The sequence below is a fragment of the Saimiri boliviensis genome, chromosome 2, assembly GCF_048565385.1.
Source record: "Saimiri boliviensis isolate mSaiBol1 chromosome 2, mSaiBol1.pri, whole genome shotgun sequence".
Lineage (NCBI taxonomy): Eukaryota > Metazoa > Chordata > Mammalia > Primates > Cebidae > Saimiri > Saimiri boliviensis.
The window spans coordinates 64,706,466-64,724,941 of NC_133450.1; the positions used below are offsets into that span (position 1 = coordinate 64,706,466).

General features: G+C 47.5%; 1 protein-coding gene across 6 annotated transcripts in view; it reads right to left on the bottom strand.

The window, feature by feature from the left end:
• The window catches only part of DGLUCY (D-glutamate cyclase), a 105,635-nt gene extending 94,194 nt beyond the window's left edge, over positions 1 to 11,441 (bottom strand). For 3 of the 6 annotated variants that reach the window (XM_010350573.3, XM_010350572.3, XM_074393473.1), the window contains exon 1: positions 11,215 to 11,441. Coding sequence is in view for 1 of the 6 variants with exons in the window: in XM_010350575.3 (XP_010348877.3) it covers positions 10,529 to 10,701 (173 nt within the window). In the remaining 5 variants the exon portion in view is untranslated. The other 3 variants (XM_074393475.1, XM_074393474.1, XM_010350575.3) reach the window with 2 other exon arrangements.
• Between the last annotated feature and the right edge of the window lie 7,035 nt (positions 11,442 to 18,476).

The following is an 18,476-nucleotide window of genomic DNA, read 5'->3' on the forward strand; positions in this document are numbered from 1 at the left end:
CTCAGTGAACTCATGGTAGAAAAAAGCCATACCGTTCACAGAAAGTCTAATCTGCCATGAATTAACAGGCAGCTTGCCCACAGCGGACCCATTTGTTACCTCCAGCTTTAAGTTCTCCTGAACTGTCAACCTCACAGACCAAATTCAGTAATACAATAAATGTGGAAACCCCAGAGAAAAGAAGAGGCATCAGGGAGGAGGGAGAAGGGCGCTTCCCTTCGCTCAGCTCCTTGACAGCAAATTAGTGAGGAGCAGCTGCTCACTCCCAGCTGGCTGGGTTTGCTACTTTTAAAAGTCTGACTATCAACCAGTGCGGTGGCTCACACCTGTAATCCCAGCACTTTGGGAGGCCAAGAAGGGTAGATCATGAGGTCAGGAGATCGAGACCATCCTGGCAAACATGGTGAAACCCCGTCTCTACTAAAAATACAAAAATTAGCTGGGTTAGGGGTGGGTAACTATAGTCCCAGCTACTCAGGAAGCTGAGGCAGGAGAACCACTTGAACCCGGGAGGCAGAGGTTGCAGTGAACTGAGATCGCGCCACTGCACTCCAGCCTAGGCGACAGAGTAAAAAAAAAAAAAAAAAAAAGTCTGACTTTTTTTTTTCCACCCGGGTACAGGTGGGCTGAGGCCGAAAAGTCTGACTTTTAAAATAAATGATGCTCTGTAAAAAAAAAAAAAAATCAAAACCAGACTGGGTGCAGGGGCTCATATATGTAATCCCAGCATTTTGGAAGGCTGAGGCAGGTGAACTGTTTGAACCCAGAAGTTCAAAACTAGCCTAGGCACCATGGCGAAACCCTGCCTCTACAAAAAATTAGCTGGCTCTGGTAGTGCGCATACCTGTAGTCTCAGCTACCCGTGAAGCTAAGGTGGGAGGATCATCTAAACCCAGGGGGTTGAGGCTGCAGTGAGCCATGATTGTGCCACTGCACTCCAGCCTGAGCGACAGAATGAGACCTTGTCTCCAAAAAAAAAGACCTGAAGTGCTGTTACAATGGACCTTAACTTGATACATTAGGCTCTGTGAGTGAGAGTTTAACGTTTCTGAAAGCATACAGTTCATTCATTTTTTTTTTTTAACTGTCTCTATCCCATCTCTCCCAACCTACAGTTAATCTGACAGTGTTCCCAAACAGGGCTTTCTAAATACTCACAAGTGCCATTTGCCAGGGCCTGCCAGGGCTGTGTTTATTGCTTCAAGATGTGTGCTAATGTCAAATGGCTTTGCAGCATGAGAATATGCTTGGCTGGCCCTCTCTGTTTACTGTCGAACCGATGTCTTGGAATCCTGCTCTTACAAATGTTCTGTTGTGTGTTTGTTACTTGACATTTTTGGAAACACCCAACTTAGCCCTATAGAAATGCATTAATTCCTCTGTGATGATCCAGGTAGTCACGATGCTTCAAGTCTGGTGGCTGTCACTAGTGACTAATGTGGTGTGGGCTGAACAGAATTCCCCGGGCACAGGGAGCAACTCTTGACTGTTTCTGTGGCTCAGGTATCTGTCACCTGCTAAGTCTAACTACTCCAAGGACAGGGACTGTGTCTCATCTGTCTTCATAGCCCACAAACCCAGAGTAATACTGGAGACATAGTGAGTGCCTCTTTGTTTAATTAAATGCACCCTTAAAAAAAGAAAGAACTGACTAGGCGTGGTGGCTCACACCTGTAATCCCAGCACTTTGGGAGGCCAAGGCGAGCGGATCACCAGAGGTTGGGAGTTTGAGACCACCCTGACCAACATGGAGAAACCCTGTCTCTACTAAAAATACAAAATTAGCTGGGCGTGGTGGTGCATGCCTGTAATGGCAGCTACTTGGAAGGCTGAGGTGAGAGAATTCCTTGAGCCCAGGAGTTTGAGACCAGCCCGGGAAACACAGTGGGACCCCATCTCTACAAAAAATAAAAAATTAGGTGGGCAGGGTGGCTCATACCTGTGTTCCCAGCTACTCAGGAGGCTGAGGTGGGAGGATTGCAGAGCTCAGGGTGTCAAGGCTGCAGGGAGCCATGGCTGCACCACAGCTTGGGGAACAGGGCGAGACTCTGTCTCAAAAAACAAACAAACAAACAAACAAACAAAGGACTCTTTAATGAAATTACTCTAAATAGGTTTTTAATAGGTTTAAATTACTCTTAACAGGTTTTTCTAAGAAATGAAAAAAAAACAGAAGATAAAATGCAGAGCCTGATTTCAAGGCAATCTAGACAACAAGGTGTGAATACTGTTCTCCACTAAATACAACTGTTACCAGTTCTTAGCTCTTCTGCAATCATCTCCCAGTGCTCAAAACCTGTTCATCAAGCAATACGTTGAGCACTCTGTTAGATGCAGGGAATAAACAGATGAATAGACATGGCCAGTGCCTGTGAGGTGCTTAAAGACCAAAGAAGAGACAGATGCTTATTTCTAACTCCCCATGCTATACTGTGATCCTCGTAAGGGTAGGGGTTTTTGTCATTTTATTTCCCTGCTCTTCTCACCAGTATATTGAACAGTGCCTGGCACACTAAAGGCATTTAAAAAATACTCAGTGAATAAATAAATAATGAAAATCTGGCTGGGAAGTAGGAGAAAGCTTCACCAAAGACATTAGTAGAGTTGTTTGTTGTTTGTTCTTGAAAATATTATTTCTTTTTTCTTTCTTTCTTTTTTTTTTTTTTTTTTGAGACGGAGTCTTGCTCTGTCACCCAGGCTGGAGTGCAGTTGCGCGATCTTGGCTCACTGCAACCTTTGCCTCTTGGGTTCAAGCAATTCTCCTGCCTCAGCCTCCCAAGTAGCTGGGACTACAGGTGTGCAGCAGCACATCTGCTAATTTTTGTATTTTTAGAGATGGGGTTTTGCCATGTTGGTCAGGCTGGTCTCGAACTACTGACCTCAGGTGATCCACCCTCCTCAGCCTCCCAAAGGGCTGGAATTGCAGACATAAGCCACCGTGCCCAGCCAAAAACATTATTTCTTGAAGAAAGAGTTACAGACATCCCCATGGGAGAAGAGGGTCTTCTCGGAAGCTTGGGTACAGAGCAGGTGGCACGACTGGATGCTGGAGGAGTAGGACATAGAAAGAGACATACAGTTCATTATTTTGCTATTTAGAGAGCACCTTCTGTGTGTTGGGCAATGTGCTTAAGCACTAGAGCTGCTAATGGGGAAAAGGCAAGGAAAACTGTATTCACTCAGAGAGCTGCGGTATGGGAGGGGCTGCATGAATTTAATCAGCACTGGGAGAAAAGTTGAAGAAGCCTTGGCTGGTGAAAGTGTGAGTGGTTGGCACACCTGGGGTAAAGAGGGAGAGGGGCTCGGAAGATAGACAAAGAATTGATTGGGAAGGAGCATGTGAATAAACTGAAGGAGTATGAGCTTCATCTAAGAGCTCCGGGAGCACTAAGGGTGGGAGGATGCCATGAGCAGGCAGCACTCGGTAGAGGATGAAAGTGAAGAATCACATCCCTCAGGGATCCTTTGTCATAGCTGTGTGAGAAGCAATCAAGCCTCTCCCCTGCCAGGCGCGGTGGCTCAAGCCTGTAATCCCAGCACTTTGGGAGGCCGAGGCGGGTGGATCATGAGGTCAAGAGATCGAGACCATCCCGGTCAACATGGTGAAACCCCGTCTCTACTAAAAATACAAAAAATTAGCTGGGCATGGTGGCGCGTGCCTGTAATCCCAGCTACTCAGGAGGCTGAGGCAGGAGAATTGCCTGAACCCAGGAGGCGGAGGTTGCAGTGAGCCGAGATCGCGCCATTGCACTCCAGCCTGGGTAACAAGAGAGAAACTCCGTCTCAAAAAACAAAAAAACAACAAAAAAAAAGCCTCTCCCCAAGGGAGAGAATGAGAGGAAGGGTGGATTTGAGAAACTGGAAGAGGTAGACTTGCCAGAACATGTATAGTTGAATGCATGCAAAAGGTGCAATGAAGAAAAGGAATCACAAATAACTATGAGAGCTGGGTGCAGTGGCTCACACCTGTAATCCCAGCACTTTGGGAGGCCGAGGCAGGTGGATCACCTGGGGGTCAGAGTTCAAAACCAGCCTGGCCAACACGGTGAAACCCATCTCTACAAAAAATACAAAAATTAGCCGGATGTGGTGGTGCATGCCTATAGTCCCAGCTACTCAGGAGGCTGAGGTAAGAGAATCGTTTGAACCTGGGAGGTGGAGGTTGCAGTGAGCTGAGATCACACCATTGCACTCCAGCCTGGGCAACAAGAGCAAAACTCTGTCTCAATTTAAAAAAAAAAAAAAAAAAAAAGCTGAAGAACTTGGAGTCTGATGTTCTGATGTTCAAGGGCAGGAAGTATCCAGCACAGGAGAAAAGTGGAGGCTGAAAGACTCAGCCAGTCTAGTTCTTCCATGCTCCTCTGCATGCTTTTATCCTACTAGATAAGCTGGCAGCTGATTAGATGGTGCCCACTCACATTGAGGGCGCCTCTCCTAGTCCACCGACTCAAATGTTAATCTCCTTTGGCAACACCCTCACAGACACACCCAGGATCAATACTTTATATGCTTCAATCCAATCAAGTTGACAATATTAAACCAAGGGAGAGGGCAGAGGGCAAGAAGGGCAGTGGGTGGGACACAGAGACCCAGGGGATATTTAGGGAGTGAGTGGAACAGGAGGCCTTTGTGAAGGAAATGGAAAAAAGTGTCCAGCAAAGTAGACTGGGAAGCTAGAAAGAGTAGCACTGCAGTGAGAAAGAGGCTCCAGGTAACAGGAGCACAGTAGTACCAAAGGTCCAGAAAGACAAGGTCAGACAAAGGTGGAAAAGCCTGGGAAGTTTGGTCAGGGGAACAGAGTGGGTCAGGGAATATGAGTGAAAGAATATGTCTAACTTCTGAATTATATCATTTAGAAGGGAGCTGCTTGCCCTCTAATTCTTTCCCTCTTCCCACTACAAGCAGGAACAGAAGGTGAAGGTGATATTGAATGATATCGAATGCAGAAAAGGGAGCAACAAGATGGAGGAAGCTGGGTTCCTGAATGACCCTGTGGAGCAGAGTGGCTTGCCTGTCTTCGACTGACCATCTACCTCTAAGCTATTATGTGAAAGACGAAAAATCTTCTACCCTTTTTAAGCAAAAGTATTTTGGGATCTTTTTTACAATTTAACCTGGACCCTAACTAATATAGAGTGTCTCCCAAAGGCACAGATAATAATAATTTTAGTAGTAGTAATCGTATAATTTATTTTTTTTATCTTTTTAAAACTTTTTTTCATAGAGACAGGGTCTCATAATGTTGCCCAGGCTGGTTTCAAACTCCTGAGCTCAAGCAATCTCCCTGTCTTGGCCTCACAAAGTTTTGAGATTACAGGTATGAGCCACCACGCCTGGCCCCACTGATAGGAATATTTCTTGAAAGAATAAACCAAAAATAAAATTCTAAGCCCTTCAATTGTTCTAAGCCCTTCAACCAATTGAATGGACCCCCTCTCTGCCAAAGGCATTCCAAAGAAACCTGAAAAACAAGTCCAGGCCATGATGGGAGGAGAATGGTTGGACATGCCTCATTACACCCCCTCCACTTTGGAGTTTAGATACAACTGACCAGCATTAACATTAAAACAGATCTTAAGACTAACAAAAGAGACTCTCTGTAGCAATAAGATACCAAATTCCAACCTGACTCTATCACATGACAGATAAAGAAGGAAATCAAAATATTTTATCCCAAATATGTTTTGTCACCCGTACTTTGAAACGGTTTTGCATCTGTAAAGACTCTGTTAACGTAAGTAGCTCTTTCCCCTTCCAGGTCCTCCCAACCCTGAAGAGAGTAGTGAAGAGTCTAGCACCTTTTAAGGTCTAATAAGAGATTTACCATCTGCCTGGCTCAGTGGCTCATACCTGTAATCCCAGCACTTTAGGAGACTGAGGCACCTAGGTAGATCGCTTGAGGTCAGGAGTTCGAGACCAGCCTGGTCAATATGGTGAAACCACGTCTCTACTAAAAATCTAAAAACACAAAAATTAGCTGGGCATGGTTAGTGGGGGTGGTGCCTGTAATCCCAGCTCCTCAGAGGCTGAGGGAAGTGAATCAGTTGAACCTAGGAGGCGGAGGTGCAGTAAGCCGAGATCATGCCACTGCACTCCAGCCTGGGCGACTGAGTGAGATTCCGTCTGAGAGGAAAAAAAAAGGGAGATTTACCATCCATTCTCTCTGAATCTTGCTACCTGGAGGCTTCAGCTACATAACAAGAACCCTGGCCCTTGGATTCCACAATCCCCCTTATCTTAGATCCAAGCATTTCTTCCTGCTAACGTCAACTTTAAGCAAAGCTTAACTCTTTTAACAAATAGCCAATTAGGAGATCTTTGAATCCACTTATGACCTGAAAACCTCCCTCTCCCTCAATTCTAGACTGAACCAATGAAACTAACGTGTACCCCACATGTATTGATTGATGTCTATGTCTCCCTAAACTGCATAAAACCAAGCTGTATCCCAACCATCTTGGGCACATGGTCTCAAGACCTACTGAGGTTGTGTCATGGGTCATGGTCCATATGTTTGGCTCAGAATAAGTCTCTTCAAATATTTTACAGAGTTTGGCTTTTGTGTGTGTGTGTGTGTGTGTGTGTGTGTGTGTGTGTGTGAACAATGGCTTACTCTGTGTCAGGCATTGTCCTAAACACTTCACATGTACTGTCATTTAATCCATACAACACTCCCTAGATGAGAGCTGTTATCCCTATTTTACAAAAAAGGAGGCACAGGGAGATTCAGTACTTTGCCTAAAGATTCACAGGTATTGAGTGGCCAAACCAGCAGTCAAGTCCAAGTGTCAGAGGCTTTTGAACCAGAGCCACTCCATCATGAACAAGGGCTGGGTAAAATAAGGCTGAGACCTACTGAGCTACCTTCCTAGTCACAGGATGAGACAGGAGGTAGGCACAAGATACAGGTCACTAAGACCCTGCTGATAAAACAGTTTGCAGTAAAGAAACCAGCCAAAACCAAGATGGCAATGAAAGTGACCTCTCGTCATCCTCACTGCTCCTTATACACTAATTATAATGCATTGGCATGCAAAGGACACTCCCTCCAGCACCAAGACAGTCTATAAATGCCATAGCAACATCTGGAAATTACCCTGTATTGTGTAAAGAGGGGAGAAACCCTCAGTTCCAGGACTTGCTGCCCCCTTTCCCGGAACACTCATTAATAATCCACCCCTTGTTTAGCATATAATCCATAAGTAATTATAAGTATACTATGACCAAGCAGTCCATGCCGCTGCTCTACCTAGGGAGTAGCCTTTTTTTTTTTGAGATGGGGTCTAACTCTGTCTTCAGGCTGGAGTGCAGTGTCGCGATCTTGACTCACTGCAATCTCCGACTCCTGAGTTTAAGCGATTCTCCTGCCTCAGCTTTCCAAATAACTGGGATTACAGGCGTGCACCACCACACCCAGCTAATTTTTGTATTTTTAGTAGAGACGGGGTTTCACCACATTGGCTAAGATGGTCTCTATCTCTTGACCTCATGATCTGCCCACCTTGGCCTCCCAAAGGGCTGAGATTATAGGCATGAGCCACCGTGCTTGGCCAGAGTAGCCATTCTTTTCTTCCTTTACTTTCTTTTTTGAGACGGAGTTTCGCTGTTGTTACCCACGCTGGAGTGCAATGGCGCAATCTCGGCTCACCGCAACCTCCGCCTCCTGGGTTCAGGCAATTCTCCTGCCTCAGCCTCCTGAGTAGCTGGGATTACAGGCACGCGCCACCATGCCCAGCTAATTTTTTGTATTTTTAGTAGAGACGGGGTTTCACCGTGTTGACCAGGATGGTCTCGATCTCTTGACCTCGTGATCCACCCGCCTCGTCCTCCCAAAGTGCTGGGATTACAGGCTTGAGCCACCGCGCCCGGCGCTCTTCCTTTACTTTCTTAATAAATTTGCTTTCACTTCCACTTTACTACGGACTTGTCCCCAATTTTTTCTTGCACAAGGTCCAAGAACCCTTCCTTGGGGTCTGGTTTGGGACCCCTTTCTGGTAACACTAGTATTCTGGATAGGGATCATACTCTCAGTCACTATGCTTTTGTTTTTTTGGTTTTTTTTGGTTTTTTTTGAGACAGAGTCTTGCTCTGTCACCCAGGCTGGAGTGCAGTAGCACAATCTTGGCTGACTACAACCTCCGCCTCCCGGGTTCAAGCAATTCTCTGCCTCAGCCTCCCAAGTAGCTGGGATTATACGTGCCTGCCACCATGCCTGGCTAATTTTTGTATATTTAGTAGAGACGGGGTTTCACCATCTTGGCCAGACTGGTCTTGAACTCCTGACCTCATGATCTACCCGCCTTGGCCTCCCAAAGTTTTGGGATTACAGGTGTGAGCCATCTCGCCCGGCTGTCACTATGCTTTTCAAAGCAAACCTTTTTACAATTCCACATCGTCAAAAAGACATGGCATAATCTTCCAGTGACCTGTGCCTGAATGTGAAACCTTCACATTACTGAAGGACTAAGGGCAGTCCTTTAGTTTCTCTCTAATTCTGCTTCCTCCAAAACAGCATGAGGAGATCCAAACTACAGACTTCATGGAGCTTCTGGAAGGATAAGACAAATTCAAGTCTGTTTAAGAAATGATTTGAAAGCTGTAACGTGTGGCATAAATGAAATATTGCCTTAAGGCACGTTGGAAAATCCTTAAACCCAAAATAGGAAAATAAACTTTATTTTTTTTTAATGCAAATACCCTCTAAGCAACTTGGCAGATCACCTGGAAAGGCTGAGAAGTCTGTCAAGGAGAGGGTTGGTTTTGTGCATCTGTCATGCTCAACTGAAAAAGGGAGATATTAATTGAAAGAGCACATACCGCCGGGCGCGGTGGCTCAAGCCTGTAATCCCAGCACTTTGGGAGGCCGAGGCGGGTGGATCACGAGGTCAAGAGATCGAAACCATCCTGGTCAACATGGTGAAACCCCGTCTCTACTAAAAATACAAAAAATTAGCTGGGCGTGGTGGCGCGTGCCTGTAATCCCAGCTACTCAGGAGGCTGAGGCAGGAGAATTGCTTGAACCCAGGAGGCGGAGGTTGCGGTGAGCCGAGATCGCGCCATTGTACTCCAGCCTGGGTAACAAGAGTGAAACTCCGTCTCAAAAAAAAAAAAAAAAAAGAAAGAGCACATACCTGTGCATTCGGTGCCTGCACACACACGGAAGCTCTCAAAGGATGAGAATCGCTATTATTAAGCCAGGAGTAGCAGCAATCTGCATTGGCCCCAAGACCCAGGCAGGTACAGAAGTTTGGGGGTGGGTCAAGGAATGCAAAGCTCATAGTGCAGGAAAAGTGGGGACTTCGGCAAACCAGCAGCTCCAGTGCCAGCCGCCCTGTGGAAACATTAGCCCTTTCTTTCACACTTCCACGTGAAATTTCCGAAATTTCCAAGAGTGCTCACTTATAAATAAAACATGTCAGAAGCCACCAATTGGCCTCCTGGGATCTAGTCCTCAGCCGGAAGTGACATCTGACTCTTTCAGATGCTTCCTGGCCAGGTGTGGTGGCTCATGCCTGTAATCCCAGCACTTTGAGAGGCCAGGGCAGGTGGATGGCTTGAGGCCAGGAGTTCAAGACCAGGCTGGCTAACATAGTGAAATCCTATCTCTACTAAAACTACAAAAATTAGCCAGACGTGGTGGTGCACACCTGTAGTCCCTGCTACTTGGGAGGCTGAGGCAGAATTGCTTGAACCTGGGAGATGGAGGTTGTAGTGAGCTGAGATCATACCACTGCATTCCAGCCTGGGCAACAGAGAGAGACTGCATCTCAAAATAAAGGAAAAAAAAAAAAAAAAAAAAGATGTGGCTGGTGTGGTGGCTGATGCCTGTAATCCCAGCACTTTGGGAGGCTGAGGCAGGTGGATCACAAGATCAGGAGTTTGAGGCCAGCCTGGTCAACATGGTGAAACCCCATCTGTACTAAAAAAACCACAAAAATTAGCCAGGCATGGTGGCATGTGCCTGTAATCCCAGCTACTCAGGAGGCTGAGGTGGGAGAATTGTTTGAATCTGGGAGGCAGAGGTTGCAGTGAGCCAAGATCGTGTCACTGCACTCTAGCCTGGGTGACAGAGGAAGACTTCGTCTCAAAAAAAAAAAAAAAAAAAAAAAGATGCTTCCTCATAATTATGTATAAGCCACAGTTTAGGCTTCTTTCAGCTAACTCCGGCCTGCCCTCGCTGCCTTCCCCTTCCTGCTCCCTCGGCTTCACTCCACCCCACCAGTGAAGCCAGCTCTCCTTCTTCCTACTCCCGGCCTCTCCTTTCCTTCTTTTTAGATCATACTCAGCTACCTTGAAAGCACAAAGCAGCTCTCCTCCCCTGCGTGCCAATCAATGCCAACATTCCTCCTGCCAACATAATCTCAATGTGCTGCTCTCCTCCAGCACTCAGATCACTTTTGTAATTTAGTGTGGTTCTCATGAAGGAAGGCGGGTTATAGCTAGCTCTCGATCTCCCGTAGGAAGGAGGACAGAGGGGAAGCACAGATCATCCAAGAGAAGAGACCCCCCACCACCGCCACAAAGTCACCTGGCTCTGCCTTTACCCTTGGGTGGGTAAACAGGTCCAAAGCACACCGCTGCAGCCCCCTGTGCAATGCTGGTGTTGGTGCTCCCAGAGTAGGCTGAGATGAGCTCACCAGTGGCTTGGAGAGAGCCTTGGCGAGGGTTTACAGGGCTCTGCCTCCAGCCAACCACGGCCATCGTTCATGCCTCAAAACAGGGAGGGACCTTTGAGCCCTGCAGGCAACCATGTAGCTGTGGCCCGTGTGCCCGCAGCATCCCAGAACCCCTTCCCCAACTGCCACCTCCATTAGCTTTGTCACCTCATCCCCAGCAAGCCTGTGGCCAAAGGCAGTTTCAGTTTTACTTTCTTTGCTTTCACGTGACCTGGGAGTGCTCAAGGGCAGTGACAAGGACTCAAGGGCCCTTCCAGGAGGGAGAAGAGAGTTGAAACACTAGCAATACCTGCTGTGTTACCTCCGTCCTCAGATGCTATCTGCCTTGAGCCAAGCCCCGACTTTTCAAGGAGAGGAACAGTTAGGCCCAGTGGAGAATTTCAAGGAATTTTCTGCCTGGCTCACTGGTTTTGCCTCGCCAGCGCCCTGGGGTGGGCTCTCAGCATACCCTTGCGCTCCTTAGGTGGGGCAGGGCAAGGTGGATGTCACCTGGGGCAGAGGGAGGGGCTGTGCTGTGCGCTGTTCCCTTCTGACTTACTGTTTGTTTGGGACGTCTGGACGAGGGCTACAAACAGTTCCTCTCTTTGTTTCCACGGCCTCGCAGAATGTGTGCTTCCCTCAAAAGGGCATAAAGGCCCCCTTTCTTCTGCCCGCCCACGCCACGGGGGGTTGTTCTGCAGGGCTCAGGCCTACAGGCCGGAGCCAGCCCCAAGCGCTGACTGTGGCAGCTCCATCGGCTCCCACAGCCTGAGCTCACGTCGCCCAGGCGGCGGCGTGGTCTCCTCGGCAGCCAGCCCGCCCCAGTTCTTAAAGCTACAGAGCTGCGGGCAGCTGCCTGGACCCTGCAGCCCAGTTCTCCCTGCAGGAGTTAGCCTGCTGTCCCCGTGTCAACAGAGGGGTCACTTTGAAAAATCCTGACGCCAGGGTCACAGCCCCAGAAATTCAGATGTAATTGATCTAGGGGTGTCTGGCCTGGGCACTAAGGATGTTTGAAATCCCTCAAGTGATTCCAACGTGCAGCCTAACTGGTGAATCACCATCTGTGCTGTTCAAACTTCAGTGTGCGCTGGGATCACTAGGGGATCCTGTGAAAGGGAAGGCTTGATCCAGAAGATCTGGGGTCAGGCAGAGAGTCTGCATTTCTAAAAAGCTCCCACAAGATGCAGCTGCCCGTTCGTGGGCCACACTGTGAATAGCAGGGGTGATGTTTTGAGCTACATTCTGCCACCCACATTTAGAGGTCTTGGTGTTTCTAGGCCCGTTTCCTCCTCACTTATCTTGCTTGGCTGCTCCAAGGACTGACTGAGATAATAATAAGCATTACTCACTAGAACAGTACCAGCACTTAGAAAGTACTCAAAAGGGTGGCCCACGCCTGTAATACCAGCATTGTGGGAGGCCAAGGTGGGTGGATCACCTGAGGTCGGGAGTTCAAGACCACCCTGACCAACATGGAGAAACCCCATCTCTACTAAAAATATAAAAATTAGGCAGGCATGGTGGTGCACGCCTGTAATCCCAGCTACTCGGGAGGCTGAGGCAGGAGAATTGCTTGAATCTGGGAGGCGGAGGTTGCGGTGAGCTGAGACCACACCATTGTACTCCAGCCTGGGCAACCAGAGTGAAACTCCATCTCAAAAAAAAAAGGAAAAGAAAACAAGAAGTGCCCAAAATATGTTGACTATGACCATGATTTTCTCCTGATGTGTTCTTCTCCTGCTTCAAAGCCATCAGGACTTACTTTTGGATCAAACTTACAGTTGACCCTTGGACAACGTGGGGTTTAGGAGCACCGAAACTTGTTCAGGGGGCCCTCACTAAGATCTGAGAGTGATAGTCTTGTAAGTTTTTAAAAATATAAATAAAGGTCAAGCACAGTGGTTCACGCCTGTAATCCCAGCCCTTTGGGAGGCCAAGGTGGGCAGATGACGAGGTCAGGAGATCAAGACCAACCTGGCCAACACAGTGAAACACCGTCTCTACTAAAAATACAAAAATTAGCTGGGCATGGTGGCGCACACTTGTAATCCCAGCTGCTTGGGAGGCTGAGGCAGAAGAATCGCTTGAACCCAGGTGGCAGATGTTGCGGTGAGCTGAGATTGTGCCACTGCCCTCCAGCCAGGTGACAGAGTGAGATGCTATCTCAAAAATAAATAAATAAATAAATAAACATAAAATAAAGGCCGGGCGCGGTGGCTCATGCCTGTAATCCCAGCACTTTGGGAGGCAGAGGAGGGTGGATCACGAGGTCAAGAGATTGAGACCATCCTGGCCAACATAGTGAAACCCTGTCTCTACTAAAATACAAAAATTAGCTGGACATGGTGGCACGCACCTGTAGTCCCAGCTATTCGGGAGGCTGAGGGAGAATTGTTTGAACCTGGGAGGTGGAGGTTGCAGTGAGCCAAGATCTGCACTCCAGCCTGGTGCCTGGCGACAGAGCGAGACTCTGTATAAAAAAATAAATAAGTAAAATAAAATAAAATAGATTTCTGTTGTTTATAAACCACCCTATTAATGATATTTTGTTCTAGTAACCTGACCAGACATTAAGCCAAGGGAAATCAGCCAGACACAAAAAAAATATTGTACGATCCCTCTTATATGAAGCACCTAGGGTTAGGCAAATTCATAGAGACAAAAGTAGAATAGTGGTTACCAAGGGCTGGCAGAGGAGATTGAGGAGTTACTGTTTAAGGGGTACAGAGTTTCTGTTTGAAATGAAAACGTTCTGGAGATGGATAACGGTGATGGTGGCATACCATTGTGGATGTACTTAATGCCACCAAATTTTACACTTAAAAATGATTAATTTTTACATTATGCATATTTTACTACAATGAACACACTTGATTAGAACCCCAAACTATTGGCTGGGTACAGTGGCTCACACCCATAATCTCAAAACTTTTGGGAGGTTGAGGCAGGTGGATTGCTTGAGGTCCGATCAGGAGTTTGACGCCAGCCTGGCTGATGTGGAGAAACCTGTGTCTATGAAAAATGCCAAAATTATCCAGGAGTGGTTGTGGGTGCCTGTAGTCCCAGCTACTGGAGAGGCTGAGGCAAGAGAATCGCTTGAACCCTAGAGGCGAAGGTTGCAGTGAGACAAGATCGCACCACTGCACTCGAGCCTGGGTAACAGAGCGAGACTCTGTCTCCAAAAAAAAAAAAAAGAAAGAAACAAACCAAGCAGCGCTTGGAGGATTCCTTGAAACCAAGCAGGGCTTGCAACATGCCCTAGCCTTTGCTTTTCTGTTTTCTTCCTGAGGCTTAAAGCTCAGATACAGAGTCTCAGAAGGTTAAACTGCGTGGATGGCCAGAGGTGTAAGGAATGCCAAATATTAACATTTACAGTTGGTTTCCTCAGTGGGTGAGAGCCAGGCAAAACTGCTCAGGAAGAGAAATATTACAATATTCAGCTGGTGTCACAGTGTGCTTGGGAAGAGAAGCAATTGCTTGTGTCAAAAGAATGTAGAAGTATAATCAAGCTATTGTTTGCAATTGCTTAGCTAAAAATGAGGCCCCCTCCAGGAAGAAAAAAAAAAAAAAAGGAATTAAACCTAGGTAACTATTGTATGCCAAGTAATTGTAGCTATTTAAAAGTTTTAAAAGGGAAGGCAATTGAAGGGATTCAGTGAGCGTTAGAAATAGGAACTGAGACGCTTGAGGTTCCTCAGCCTGAATTAGCTATGAAGCCTCCAGACCTGGAACTGAGACGCTTGAGGTTCCTCAGCCTGAATTAGCTATGAAGCCTCCAGACCTGGCCGGCTCTAACAATGGGAATATTATGGACTGGATGTTTATATCCCCTCCAAATGCCTGTGCTGAAGCTCTCACCCACAATGTGATGGGTTTTGGAGATGGGCTTTTGGGAGGTACTTAGAGTTACACGAGGTCATGAGGGTGAGGCCCTGGTCTGATGGGATTAGTACCTTTGGAGACCCCAGAGAGCTTCCTTTCTCTCTTTCTCTGCCCTGTGAGTACACAGCGATAAGGCAGCCATCTGCAAGCCAGAAGAGGAACCTCACCAGAACCCACCCACCAGAGTTCTGATCCACTTGTGCCTCAGGGAATTACCTCTGTGTTCCCTGAAGTCTATAGACACTAACTACCTCTGATGAAAATGTTGATCTAGGACCAAAGCTTGGGGCAGGGAGGGTTTCCTGTGACCTCCTCATAAATCTTCCTGTCTTCACCGTGCCTGGTGGCACCCAGCCAGCCACTCACCTCGACAGTGCCAGGCCCTCACCAGCTGGGATTTCTTGAAAGGTGAAGCAACTTGTCCCCTGTCCTAGAAACAGCAGCTCCTGAGTCCATGCTGCTGTTGGAATGGAGCCCACCCAACGGGGAAAATCCATAAGCACAACTAAGCTTCAGTTCAAGGAATCCAGGGTTTGCAGAGTTTTCAAAAGTACATTTCTCAGCCACAAATAATACCATTGTCACGGTAGCACTTCCTGTTTTCCACAAATCAGTCATAATAAAAACAGAGAGGCACGAGGCCGGCATTCATTGTGTCTGTTGAGTTGTTTGGGAAATGATGGATTCTGGGGGCGGTTTGGAGGCAGGCAAAGACCCACAAAAGGCAAGGAGCAGCCAGCTTTCCTTCTGTTGGAAAGAGATGCCGGGTGCTGCAAAGAAAAATCAGCACTAAGACAAAGGATCTTTCAGCAACACAGTTTTTACTTCCTGGACTGCAGGAAAGGTACCCTCGCTAGCCATCATGCCACAAGAGTACAGTGAACAAAGGAAAACACACCAATTTATTCCATATGCATTTGGCGTTGTCCTTACTGCTGTGTCTGATCTCCGTTGGCTGGAGCCAGATCTCACAATCTAAACCAACACCCAATTGGCTAACAACTTAAAACTTTTCTAAACAGATAAAAGCAATAGAGAGCTGGGACATGCCTGTGAGCACGTCCAGCACAGATATCTTGGTTAAAGTACCGGGACATAGAATGTACTACAAATGTAGTATGTTTAACAGCTACCTAGGAAAGGGCTTCACAAAGAGTTATTAGCACACTTATGATTTATTCTTTAAGAAAAAAGGAAACTTTGAAAAGGAACTTTTCTACTTCCCACACCTCCTGTTCCTACACTGTGGGTCTAGGGCATCACAATCCATTTCCTGACTGGTCTTTGCTCTCTGGTCCCTTTCCTTATTTTCCACACTGCTTCTAGACCAATCATCCCCAAAGGATATTTTGGTTACATCATTTATTTGCTCAAGATCTTTCAAGGGGCCGGGTGCATGTAATCCCAGCACTTTGGGATGTTGAGGCGGGTAGATCACCTGAGGTCAGGAGTTTGAGACCAGCCTGGTCAACATGGTGAAACCGCGTCTCTATTAACAATACAAAAATTTGCTAAGCATAGTGGTGCAAGCCTGTAGTCCCAGCTACTAGGGAGGCTGCAGCAGGGGGGTCACTTGAACCTGTAAAGTGGAGTTGCAGTGAGCCGAGATCATGCCACTGCACTCCAGCCTGGGCGACAAAGCGAGAGTCGGTCACACACACACACACACACACACCCCCTTCAAGGGCCTTTCCAGTGACCACAGAGTCAAGTCCAAAGACTTTGGCGGTCCCTCCACTAGGGACCGTGAACTTATCAACACAGACTCTGCTTCCAGGGCTGAAACTAGGGTGAGACTAGTGCAAAGTTTAAGGGAGTACAAAACAACTCAGTAACCAATATGACTACTATTTTTTTTTTTTTTTTTTTTTTTTGAGACGGAGTCTCACTCTGTTGCTCAGTCTGGAGCGAAGTGGTGCAATCTTGGCTCACTGCTATCTCTGCCTCCCGGGTTCATGTGACTTTCCTGCCTTAGCCTCTCGAGTAGCTGGGATTACAGGCATGTGACACCACACCCAGCTAGTTTTTTTAATTTTTAGTAGAGACAGGGTTTCACCATGTTGACCAGGGTGGTCTTGAACTCCTGACCTCATGATCCACACTCCTTGGCCTTCCAAAGTGCTGAGATTACAGGTGTGAGCCACCGCAACTGGCTGAGTACTAATTCTTTTAAAATCAAAGTTAATGCAAAAATTCCACAATGAACACAATACCAAAATTTTAAACGAGGTCAGGACTGGCCCTACACTCGGACGCTTGGCTCCCGCCTGGCCCTATTGCTTCCTCACTGAGCTAATCAGATAATCGACTCCTTGTTTCCAGAACCATGCAGACACCTCCACCAGCACATATCTGCTCCTACTGCCCCCTTCCCCAGCAGCCCCCAGAAGACCAACCCCGTTCCTCTGCTCGCCAAAGCCTTTTCCTCTCCCACTCTCCCAGCTCTTATCTGTGTTACAAACCCTTCCCTTTGCTCTCGCTTCTCTGAGCTCCTCTCGTTCTTACTGCCTTTCAAGGGCTTCAGGCTTCCTTGGCAGCAGCACCTGGCAAGCACCAGGTTCACTCCCTGATCTCCTTTGCATCTTTGCTCCAAGGCTGCATCCTCAGGGAGGCCTGGCCTGGCGCCCTCTGTAAAGTAGCGCCGTCTCTTGTCTCCCTCCCCCGCCAGCTCCTCATCCCTCTGGACCTGCTTTAGTTTTCACGGTACTTATCACCATCTGATATACCACTCCATTGCTTTCTCTCTAGTGATTCTCCGTCTCCCTGCACTGGAATCTAAGCTTCAGGAGCTTCATGTCGGCCTGTTCGTGGCTGAGTTCCAGAGCCTCCAACAGAGCCTGACACATGGCACAGAGTCAGTAAACACGTGTCAAATAGAATCTCTTCACACTCACTCGTAGCTGCAATCTCAATATATCAAGCAGATAAACGAAGGGTTTTTTTTGTTTTTTTGAGATGGAGTCTGGCTCTGTCACCCAGGCTGGAGTGCAATGGTGCACTCGGCTCACTGTAACCTCTGCCTCCCAGGTTCAAGCAATTCTCCTGCCTCAGCCTCCCGAGTAGCTGGGATTACAGGTGCATAGCACCATGCCTAGCTAATTTGTGTATTTTTAGTAGAGACGGGGTTTATCCATGTTGGTCAGGCTGGTCTCGAACTCCTGACCTCGTGATCCGCCTGCCTTGGCCTCCCAAAGTGCTGGAATTACAGGTGTGAGCCACCGCGCCCAGCCAACTACTGGTCTCTTAATAACTGGGCACCGAGCCGGGCGCGGTGGCTCAAGCCTGTAATCCCAGCACTTTGGGAGGCTGAGGCGGGTGGATCACAAGGTCAAGAGATCGAGACCATCCTGGTTAACATGGTGAAACCCCGTCTCTACTAAAAATACAAAAAAATTAGCTGGGCATGGTGGCGCATGCCTGTAATCCCAGCTACTCAGGAGGCTGAGGCAAGAGAATTGCCTGAACCCAGGAGGCGGAGGTTGTGGTGAGCCGAGATCGCACCATTGCACTCCCGCCTGGGTAACAAGAGTGAAACTCCGTCTCAAAAAAAAAATAAAAAATAAAAAAATAACTGGGCACCTATTGTAGCTGCCTGACTTTTCCATGTATTCCTCTATGTTGCTCTCCTGTTTATTCACTGTGGGCAAGTTCTCTGGAGCAGAAATCCTGCTTTGCACCTTAGGAACCTCCAGACTTAGTACCAGGCCTGGCACAGGGCTCATGATCAGCCAGTCTCGAATTGATTTGGCGAGTCCTCAGCACCTGTTCTTCAGTTGTCTGGTGAAAAGCAAAAAGGTAATGCAATTTCTTTCTTTCTTTCTTTCTTTTTTTTTTTTTTGTGAGACAGAGTCTCACTCTTTTGTCCAGGCAGGAGTGCAGTGGTGTGATCTCAGCTCCCTGCAAGCTCCGCCTCCCAGGTTCAAGTATTTCTCCTGCCTC